This window comes from Somniosus microcephalus, chromosome 21, assembly GCF_052327205.1.
Source record: "Somniosus microcephalus isolate GS21.2 chromosome 21, FLI_Smic_1.0, whole genome shotgun sequence".
In the NCBI taxonomy this organism is placed as follows: domain Eukaryota; kingdom Metazoa; phylum Chordata; class Chondrichthyes; order Squaliformes; family Somniosidae; genus Somniosus; species Somniosus microcephalus.
Genome location: NC_141007.1, coordinates 72,346,131 through 72,357,517, shown reverse-complemented (window position 1 = coordinate 72,357,517; position 11,387 = coordinate 72,346,131). Strand labels below are relative to the sequence as shown.

Genomic DNA, 11,387 nt, shown 5'->3' with positions numbered 1-11,387 from the left:
AGATGGTGGGCCACACGAGGCCGGGTAAGATGGCGTCCACGATGTCTGCTCGCGAGATGGCGGACCCCACGAGGTCGGACAAGATGGCGTCCAAGATGGCCGCTCCCACGGCACGCACGCGGCGGTGGCGGTTTTGCCTGCGGGGTTCCCTCTGCACACCTTCCCAAAGTGCCCCTTCTTACCGCACTTACAGCAGGTGGTGCCTTTCGCCGGGCACAGGTTCCTGGTGTGCTTCGGCTGCCCGCAGAAGTAGCATTTGGGGCCCCGATGCGTCGCGGCGGTCGTAGGGCTTCTGGGGGGAGAGCAGGGCCCCGACGGTGTTGGGCTACCGGGCGGGGAAGCAGAGGCGGCGTGGGCCGCGCGGCCTGACGAGTAGGAGTCAGTGTTCTTCTGAGCCACATCCAGCGATCGCGCTGTGTCCACAGCCTGTGTCAGATCTAGGCCCGTTTTCTCTAGCAGTCTCTGCCAGATGTAATTAGAGCTAAGGCCTGCGATAAAGGCATCCCGAATAAGCTCGTCTGTGTATACCGTGGCTTTCACGTCTTTGCATTTGCAGTCTTGGCCAAGCACTTTTAGGGTGACTAGAAAGTCCTCTAGCGACTCTCCGGGTCGCTGTGTGCAGGTAGCAAGCAGGTGCCTGGCGTACACCTCGTTGGTAGGCCGCTGATAGTGGGCCTTTAGAATGTTGCAGGCATCCAGGTAGGTGGCGGCGTCTTGGATGAGTGGAAAAACCCGGTGGCTTACCCGATTCTGCAGGATCCCGAGTTTCACATCTCCGGTGGCTTTAGAGGCTCTGACGGCTTCGGAGTTGGCCATAAAGAATTCCAAGCACTGGAACCAGTGTCCAAACCATGCCGATGCATCCGAAGCATGCGGGTCCAAATCCAAGCGTTCCGGTTTCAAAAGTTGATCCATCGTTAAAGTTTGCTAATAAAATTGATGCGCCTCAATGACTTCAAGACTCAAAGTTAACTGAATAAAACAAGGCTTTTATTAGCAAAGAAAAGATGCCTGTGGCTTCACCTAGCATGCTGCTGTTCTGCTGCAAGACAAGCCTGGGCTTGTCTTAAGTAGGGCCAGGTATGGGCGGAGCCGACACACAAAGGGGGCGGTGCACTATACACAATACAAGGTAAAACACCGGAGCAGGCAATACAATATATGTAGTTAACTACAGAGTCTGATGAATGACATATTTCATCACACCAACCAATGCAAATTCATCATTAAACTTAAATGAAACAAAGATATGTACTTCAATTAGCAAAGCTTTTATTAGTTTTATTGATTTCATGTGTCAACCAAAGTACAATATATGATGTAAATATCATTACCTAGGAATACAATGAAAGTGGTGTAATTTGGATTTTGGATTTTGACAATAAACTAGATGCAGCTAAAAATGTACATTGCACCAAACTCTGTGATTATTAGTAGTGTTGCACTATATTTGACAGCTCAAGTGATGTCTGAAAAGAAAATCATCAGTAGCCTGCCAAAAAAGTAGATGCTGCAAATATAATCTTACTTGTATTATGTAACAAATTGTATGTTGCTAATTGAGATTTGTGAACACTTTACAAAGTTTTGATCATTGTTGGAATCATTTCATTATAAATGATACTTGACTGACGGGAATGGTTCTATTGCTCCTGCTTTAACACTGTGTTATTTCCGATGGAAGTGATCTAAAGCTAACTTTGTAGGACCAGCCTGAAGGTTCTGAAAAAGAAATACAAATGGTTATTTAGTTCGTGCCAGCGAAATTTCATCTTTATTTCTCCAGTGACATCCTTCCAAGGCACACTACCATCTGTCACTCTGCAGCTGTCCTGTCAAATGTGCCTCCTATCCATCTATAATATAAATTCTATGTCTGCATGGATTCCTTTGTCCATATTTATCATGGAAACTGCCTATGTAAACTTGTTGCACTGTAATTACACCCTCTCGCCAGTGACTTTAAAATGGGGCCTGAATTTATGTCTGCATGCCCTGGCCCAGTTATCTCCTGCTTTACTCGAAGCTGCACTTAGACATGACACCCTGTGCATGACCCCACAGGAGATCAACAGACATAAGGGGCTTGAAACTGCGATGGGCCTGCTCTGCCAGCACAAGTGCAGGGGAGCGAAACGCATGGCAGCCCAAAGTGAAAGCTGCAGACCCTGTCTCAAATGGTGGAGACAGGGTCATATATTAAAAATCAAAATTTTAATTAGGCCCTGGGTGGAACACAAACAAATTACCCCACAAGATACCTGAAGCTGACGCAGAACCCAATTCCACCAGATTGCCTCCCGAGTTTTTCATTCTGCCATTTTCCATGGGGAGGCCCACATCATGTGGGTGTATCAGGAGAGTTCCCGTTCCACCCCAGATGTTCTGTCCTTCACACTCTTTTAGAAGGCCTCGGTGGAATTCTTCACACCTGAGAGCTAGAGTGAGTCATAGAGTCATACGGCACAGAAGGAGGCCATTCGGCCTATCAAGTCCGTGCTGGCTCTCTGTAGAGTAATCCAGTCAGTCCCATTCCCCCGCTCTATCCCCGTAGCCCTGCAAGTTTATTTCCCTCAAGTGCCTATCCAGTCTCCCCTTGAAAACATTGAGTGTCTCCGCTTCCACCACTTCCGTCGGCAGCGAGTTCCAGGTCCTCAGTCCTGAGTCCTGCTAAGGACTCAGAAAAGGCCCATACCTTGCCAGAAGTAAGTTAATCAATTGTGGACAGGAACCATTATCTTAATTTAAACATTAATGACTGCCATTGGAGCGGAAGACTTTTAGTGCTCGTCAGCTGGGGTAGGGCTTCAGGGTCCCCCTTGTGAAGTACCTAGATGCAGCTCTGTCTTCCGGCAGGGTGATCAAGGCATGCCTTCTGAATGTGCCCACTCTGACCATGCCCTGTCTCCACCATTTGGGACAGGGTCCGCAGCCTTCACTTTGGGCTGCCGTATGTTCCACTCCGCCACACTTGTGCTGGTGGAGCAGGCCCATGGGAATTTCAAGCCCCTTGTGTCTGTGTGCACTTCCTGTCAACTTATGTCATTTATAAAACAAACGCGATAACCTCCACTGTTTTCCACCACTCCATAAAGTACATTGATGTGTCTTTCTGCGCTAAGAAGTGAGATAGAAAAGTAAGTTATTGATTGTCAACATGGGGGCAGAAGACTTTTAGTTCTGGGATGATGGGGAAGAGACGAGCACAACAACTTGCATTTATATAGCGCCTTTAACATAGTAAAACATCCCACGATGATTTTCAGACAAAATTTGACACAGTCACATAAGGAGATATTAGGACAGGTGACCAAAAGTTTGGTCAAAGAGGTAGGTTTTAAAGAGAGTAGTAAATGAGGTGAGAGAGGCAGAGAGGTTTAAGGAAGGAATTCCAGAGCTTAGGGCCTAGACAGCTGAAGGCACGACCACCAACGGTGGGGGGTGAAGGAAATCTGGGATTTCTTCCAGAATTGGAGCAACGCAGAGATCTCGGAGGTTTGTAGGGCTGGAGGAGGTTACAGAGATAGGGATGGGTGAGGCTGTGGAGCGATTTGAACACAAGAATGAGAGTTGTAAATTCGAGGTGTTGTTCTGAGCCCTTTGGGCGAAGGTCACTCTCGTGTTTAGATGCCATTTGCCATGGAGAAACCAGTGGGGAGAAATGAGATGGTTAACCATCAGAGTGGGGTGTAGATTGTGTACATAATATAGTAATAGAGTGACGCAATAGATCTGTGATGCTCCACAGACATTGGCTTATACCAGCTCTGAGATTTCCTTGTAGACATTTCAAACAATGAAATATTATTGAACTGCAATAATATAACTAACGTAAGAGATTTTCACACATCTTGATACCTAGAATCATTCTCACCCTTAAAGCACAAAGGAATTTCAACTTTACTGTCTATGCACTGAGTCAGAACTGGGTATCCACAGTTTTGCTCTTTGTTGTGGCAGTAAAAAGCCACTCTTTCTGCATGCAGTATTCTCTTCTTTGGAAGATCGTTCATCCAGAGCTTATTTCCATTGTAGAATATACGAGCTCTGTTTACAGGTAAAATACAAGGAGCTGGAAAAGAAAAAGCACATCGTACCTATAAATTTTGTTTTCAGATACATTACTGATAAGGTCACACTTCTTAGCTATCCTGTTTAATCAAGATATCACGATCTTATACAGCGCCACTGAGAAAATAAACAGTGGCACACAAGACTCTCAAGTCGATAAATCTGTTGATTTTCCCATCCTAGCAGAAAATCTGGCTCCTGCCACCAACCCAAATCTCACCCTGTTATCACTTTGCAAGTTGAGATGAGATAAGCCAAGATGTTTGTATCCATGTTGCATATTGGAATATACAACAGCAACAACTTGTAATTATATAATATAAAATAAAAACAAAAAATGCTGTAAATACTCAGCAATTCAGGCAGCATCTGTGGTGAGAGAAACAGAGTTAACGTTTCAGGTCGATGACATTTCGTCAGAACTGGGAAAAGTTAGAGATGTAACAGGTTTTAAGCAAGTGCAGAAGCAGGGAAAGGTGGGAGGGGAGGAAAGAACAAAAGGGAAGGTCTGTGATAGGGTGGAAGGCAGGAGAGATTAAATGACAAAAGAGTTGATTGTACAAAGCAAAAGGAGATGGTAATGGAACAGGTAAGGAAACAAAAGATGAGTTTAGAAGAGGTGTAAATGTGAATTGCAGAATCATCAACAGCTGCCGTGTGGAAAAAACAATTAAAATCGGGGATGCGCTAGAAGCCCGAATTGGAGGAACACAGATATCGCAAAGGCTTATAGGGCTGAAGGAGGTTACAGAGACAGGGAGGGTCGAGGCCATTGGGGGGATTTGAAAACAAGGACAAGCATTTTAAAATTGAGATATTGCCGGACCAGGACCCAATGTAGGCCAGCGAGCAAAGGGATGATGGGTGAACGGGACTTGGTGCGAGTTAGGATACGGGCAGCAGAGTTTTGGATGAGATGAAGTTTATGGAGGGTGAAAGATGGGAGGCTGGCTAGAGGAGTGATGGAACAGTCAAGTCTAGAGGTAACAAAGGCATGGGTGAGGAGGGTTTCAGCAGCAGATGAGCTGAGGCGGGGTAGAGTCGGGCGATTTTACAGAGGTAGAAGTAGGCGGTCTTGGTGATGGAGCGGATATGTGGTTGGAAGCTCATCTCGTGGTCAAATATGACACCAAAGTTGAGAACAGTGTGGTTCAGCCTCAGACAATTGCCTGGGAGAGGGATGGAGTCGGTGGCTAGGGAACGGAGTTTGTGGCAGGGACCGAAGACAATGGCTTCGTTCTTCCCAATATTGAGTTGGAGGAAATTTCTGTTCATCCCGTGATTGATACAATGAAGGATGTTACAAGGGTATATATCACTCAGTAACATAAACCTCTAGAACAGGACCCTGCGACAGTATGTTGTACTACAGGCGCTCGGGTGACGGACTGGTGGTGACAGATTTATCATTAACATTATCAGTACTGGGAGCAATTTGAAGTAATAAATTAGATACATCATAAAAGAAGTGTATTAGCACAACACAAAGTATATTGGTTTAACTCCATTTTTTTGCTATAGCCGACAATACTCTGTTGTTATCTCAACCCCTTGAGGTGTGGTGAACTGTGTGTTATCGACAGGTAACTTGTTCCCAGCTGTCTGTTCCTTCGCAATTCCAATTCAATTCATCTCACCTCGACACATGGGCTTTGCAGTCCAGTTTCCTGTCTTCTCACACGTGATTGCCCTTGAACCATCCAAGACGTAATTTTCAATACAGCCGTACTCAATAGACTCCCTGAAGTTATAGTTTCTTTTGAGTGCAAACACCATAAATCCATTTACCAATTTTGGTGGTAATGTACATTTCACTTCTATAATACAAAAACAGCTTGTAAGATGGGCTTTCAATTCGTTGTACTTTATCATGTAACCAATGTTTGTTCCTATACAAAAGCAGCTGGTGCATTTCCTTTTTTGTAGCGATACAGTGTACGAGAGTATATGTGACAATTTTAGTGTCGGTCACACCCATGTGCACCAGTTATTGCGGCATCACTGACTGCAAACAGGGCCAGAGATGCCTGGGGGCACATAACAGATAGTAATGTAATGGCGCAGAAGCAACGTCGTTATACCTTTCACGTCATTATGTCAGTGCAACACCACTTCCTAATCTCTCCTACATAAACTGGATATTGACAGTTGCTAGGCTGTGTTTTTACATACAAAGTTTGTTCAAAGAGGTGACCAACAACTTACTGCTGCAATTGAATTTGAGATTCTTTGACTGTTGTGTGTTTTTGGACCCTTTCCTTCCTCTCAATGGTGTGGGTCAACGGGTTGTAGCATGGCTTTGGGGTTAGTCCTCATTATCCCTACCGTCACTCCTCACACATTGGATGTCCCTTTTGTGAATTCCACCGTATTGTGTTCATAGAATCATAGAATGGTTACAGCCCGTGCCAACTCTCAGCTCGTCCCACTCCCCTGCCCTTTCCCCATAGCCCTGCATTTTTTTTCCTTCAGATACTTATCCAACTCCCTTTTGAAAGATAAAATTGAGTCTGCCTCCACCACCCTTTCAGGCAGTGCATCTTAACCACTCGCTGTGTAAAAATGTTTTTTCTTACGTCGCCTTTGGTTCTTTTGCCAATCACCTTGAATCTGTGTCCTCTGGTTCTCGACCCTTCTGCCAATGGGAACAGTTTCTCTCTATCTACTCTGTCCAGACCCCTCATGATTTTGAACACCTCGATCAAATCTCCTCTCCATCTTCTCTGCTCCAAGGAAAACAACTCTAGTGTTACTTAGAGGAAGAAGAGAAGAACATGGAGGAATGGGTGGATGCAGAGAAAGCCAATCTACATTCCAGGAGGCAGATTCCTACATTTCCACTGTTTCCATCAGCAATGGAGGACTTATCTGGACATGTCTTGGGGGACGGTCGGTCCTTTGGATCTCAATATTTGCAGGAAATCTCCACATGGAAAAGTCTGAACATTAAAGAAGTCTGTATCTCCTGTTCGCCAAGACTCAGGGTGGGCTTTCTCAGGAGATCTTGTCTATTACTAACTAAGATACTTACTGTGCTCATTGTGTTTCAATTTGAAATACAGGAAACTTTGTGCTATCCGGCACCGACGGGACCAAGCTGTTGCCGTCCCATCAAAACTGCCGGACAAACCAGCGCTAATGTTAAAACATACAGAAGCTTTTGAGCTCCATATCTAGCAACAAACCCTGTTGCAACAGCTTCTAAACAGTCGGCCGTAGCTTGCAAGCGTCTCTGTAGCTAAGCAACAGCTTTAGCTAGACCTTGCAGAGCCTGACTGGTGGAAAAAAAGCAACGAAAAGAAAAAAAACTTACTGAACCGACTCCTGAATTTTGCCGGTGGCTCGAGTATTCCGGACAGTTAACCTCCAGATAAACCAAAGTTTCCTGTACTGCTAAAGTACATCCTTTATACTACCATCTCCTGTCTGCAAGGCCTTTTCCTGGGGCCGAGAGATTGGCATCCCCCAATTTTGGAGAAAGTTTTGCACTACACATGTATAGATTAGACATTAGACATAGCGTGGTGAATGGATTCTTCTTAAACCTGGGAAAATATTAATCAGCCTGGATCCCCTCCTTAGACACCTTAAAAAAAGGTCTTCTCTCACAGACCCCACAAAACACCCATGTAACCGGAGGGACGGGTTACTGCCAATGAAAACATACACCACCATTGGTCCTCAACTGTACAGAAAAAGTGACACAGCCGAAAATAGCCCTACCGGGGTTGGGATTTCCTGTGTGGCCGGAATTTTGCCGGCGCTCAGCAGACGGAATGGGTGGCGGGTCAGCTGTTAAATTTTAAATGATTGACAGTGGGTCGGGAACCCACTGTCAAAACGCGCACACTGGACTTTCCTGATGTCGGGTCTGCCAGTGCTGAGCAGACCCAACAGGCAGCGGCAGGGGAGGCAATTAAAATCATTAGTGGCTTGTTTACAGCCACTTATCAATGGATTTTTCCCAGCTTTTTGGATTTGACAGGTCGCCCACCGGTTTCCCGCTGTGCCTAGATCTCGTCTGTGAAGCTGAGGCAGGAGATCAGTGGCCATTGAATCAGCTGATGAGTTGCCAGCTTCAAATGTCAAGTCAAAGCTCTCAGCTGATTGAGAAATGTTTTCTTAACCACTAGCTTCTCTAAACTGCATTTCTACTACAGATTCAGAATGCTGCAAGTCTTTACACAAGTCTCCATGCAGTCTGACCTTATTGCCTCTCCCACCATTGACAGATCGCTTTTGTCATCTCTACTTCACCTGCCATTATTCCATCAGCATGGGTGCCCTTGAAACTCTCTCACTTGGCTCTCAGAATCCCACCACGATCAGCCCCAACACCAGCATCACCAGCAGCACCAACAACAACACTAACCTTCTCCGCAATCACCTGATGCTGCACAGGACAGAGGGCATCAGCACCCGACCACATTGCTGCCCGGGAGGCCAGGGATGGCTTCACCATGGCCAGATTTTCTTCAGTTCACACTGTACCCTATGGTTGCCACATGATTTTCAATTCATGGGGCACTGGTACCAGTACTGGGGAAAGAGGGAACTGTTCCGTCTGGACGGTCTCCACTTAAACCGGGCTGGGACCAGCATCCTGGCAAATCGAATAACTAGGGCTGTAGATAGGGCTTTAAATTAAAAAAGGGGGGAAGGGGTCAGGTGAGGGGTAATTTAAAAATCTAAAGAGAAAGGTCAAGGCAATAGAACAGTGTAGCGATTTGGGTAAAAATAAGCAGAGTGTGACAGGAAGGGACAGAGAGTTTAATGGTAGCAGTGCAGCAGAGAATAAGGTCAAAGCAGGGAATAATGGTAAAAATTTTAAATTAAAGGCTCTTTATTTGAATGTACAAAGCATTCATAACAAGATAGATGAACTAGTAGCACAAATAGAGATAAATAGTTTTGATCTAATAGCCATTACAGAGACGTGGTTGCAAGGTGACCAAGGTTGGCAACTAAATGTTCCAGGGTACTTGACATTTCGAAATGACAGGCAGAATGGAAAAGGAGGGGAAGTAGCCCTGATAATAAAGGATGACATAAGGACAATAGAGGGAAAAGATCTCGATTTGGAAGATCAAGAAGTAGATTCAGTATGGGTGGAGATAAGGAATAACAAGGGGCAGAAAACATTGGTGGCAGTAGTATATAGGCCACCTTACAGCAGCTATACCGTTGGTCAGAATATCAATCAAGAAATAGTAGGAGCTTGTAACAAAGGTAATGCAATAATCGTGGGGGACTTTAATCTTCATATAGGCTGGACAAATCAAATTGGCAAAGGTAGTCTGGAAGACGAGTTCATGGAATGCATCCGGGACAGTTTCCTAGAACAATACGTCATGGAACCAACCAGGGAACAGTCTATTTTAGATCTTGTATTGTGTAATGAGACAGGGTTAATTAGCAATCTCATAGTAAAGGATCCTCGGGGCAGAGTGATCATAATATGATAGAATTTCACATTAATTTTGACAGTGACTTGCCTAAGTCTGAAACTAGAGTCTTAAACTTAAATAAATCCAATTACATAGGTATGATTAGCGAGTTGGCTAAGGTAGATTGGAAAAATAGATTAAAAGGTATGGCAGTAGATAAGCAGTGGCTAGCTTTTAAAGAAATATTTCATAATTCTCAACAAAAATATATTCCATTGAGAAACAAAAATTCCACAGGAAAAGTGATCCAACAGTGGCTAACTAAAGAAGTTAAGGATAGCATTAGATGGAAAGAAGAAGCTTATAATGTTGCGAAGAATAGTAGTAAGCCTGAGGATTGGAAGAGTTTCAGAAACCAGCAAAGGAAGACCAAAAAATTGATAAAAAGGGAAAAAATAGAATGAGAGAAAACTAGCAAGAAATATAAAAACAGATTGTAAGAGCTTCTACAAATATGTAAAAAGGAAGAGAATAGCAAAAGTAAACATTGGTCCCTTAGAGGCTGAGACAGGAGGAATTATTATGGGGAATAAGGAAATGGCAGAAACATTAAACAAATATTTTAAAACATAAGAGTAGGAGTAGGCTATACAGCCCCTCGAGCCTGCTCCGCCATTCAATAAGATCATGGCTGATCATTGACCGCAACTCCACTTTCCCGCCTGATCTCCATATCCTTTGATTCCCCTAGAGTCCAAAATTATATCTATCTCAGCCTTGAATATACTCAAAGACTCAGCATTCACAGCCCTCTGGGGCAGAGAATTCCAAAGATTCACAACCATTTGCGTGAAGAAATTCCCCCTCCTCCCAGTCTTAAATGGCCTATGCCTTATCCTGAGACTATGCCCCCTAGTTCTAGACACTCCAGCCAAGGGAAACAACCTCTCAGCATCTACCATGTCAATACCCTTCAGAATCTTGTAAGTTTCAATGAGATCGCCTCTCATTCTTCTAAACTCCAGAGAGTAGAGGCCCATTCTACACAATCTCTCATCATAGGACAGCCCTCTCATCCCAGGAATCAATCTAGTGAACCTTCGTTGCACCGCCTCCAAAGCAAGTATATCCTTCCTTAGATAAGGAGACCAAAACTGTGCACAGTACTCCAGGTGTGGTCTCACCAAGGCCCTGTACAATTGTAGCAAGACTTCCTTACTCTTATACTCCAACCCCCTTGCAATAAAGGCCAACATGCCATTTGCCTTCCTTATTGCTTGCTGTACCTGCATGCTAGTTTTCTGTGTTTCTTGCACGAGGACACCCAAATCTCTCTGAACACCAACATTTGAAAGTTTCTCACCATTAAAAAATATTCTTTTTTTCTATTCTTCCTACCAAAGTGAATAGCCTCATATCTCCCTACATTATACTCCATCTGTCACCTCACTGCCCACTCACTTAGTCTATCTATATCCCTTTGCAGTCTCTTTGTGTTCTCCTCACAGCTTACTGTCCCACCTAGCTTTGTATCATCAGCAAACTTGGATACATTATACTCGCTCCCTTCATCTAGGTCATTAATATAGATTGTAAATAGCTGAGGCACGCCACTGGTTACAGCCTGCTAACCTGAAAAAGATCCGTTTATCCCAACTCTCTGTTTTCTGTCCGTTGACCAATCCTCTATCCATGCTACTATATTACCCTAAACCCATGAGCCCTAATCTTGTGTAATAATCTTTTATGTGGCACCTTATCGAATGCTTTTTGGAAATCCAAATATAGTACATCCACTGGTTCCCCTTTATCTACCCTGCTAGTTACATCCTCAAAAAACTCTAATAAATTTGTCAAATATGATTTCCCTTCATAAAATCGTGTTGACTCTGCCTAATCATGTTATTTTCGAAGTGAATTGATACCACT

General features: G+C 44.3%; 1 protein-coding gene across 2 annotated transcripts in view; it reads right to left on the bottom strand.

Moving 5' to 3' along the window:
* Positions 1–1,250: 1,250 nt before the first annotated feature.
* Positions 1,251–11,387, bottom strand: part of LOC147102951 (beta-2-glycoprotein 1-like) — a 33,413-nt gene continuing 23,276 nt past the window's right edge. The window contains exons 6-8 of one of the 2 annotated variants that reach the window (XM_085963928.1): positions 5,709–5,888; positions 3,875–4,072; positions 1,251–1,722 (exon numbers count right to left, since the gene is read on the bottom strand). In XM_085963928.1, coding sequence (XP_085820054.1) covers positions 1,658–1,722; positions 3,875–4,072; positions 5,709–5,888 — 443 coding nt within the window. In that variant the 3' untranslated portion in view covers positions 1,251–1,657. The remainder of the gene's footprint in view (positions 1,723–3,874; positions 4,073–5,708; positions 5,889–11,387) is intronic. The other variant, XM_085963929.1, reaches the window with a different exon arrangement.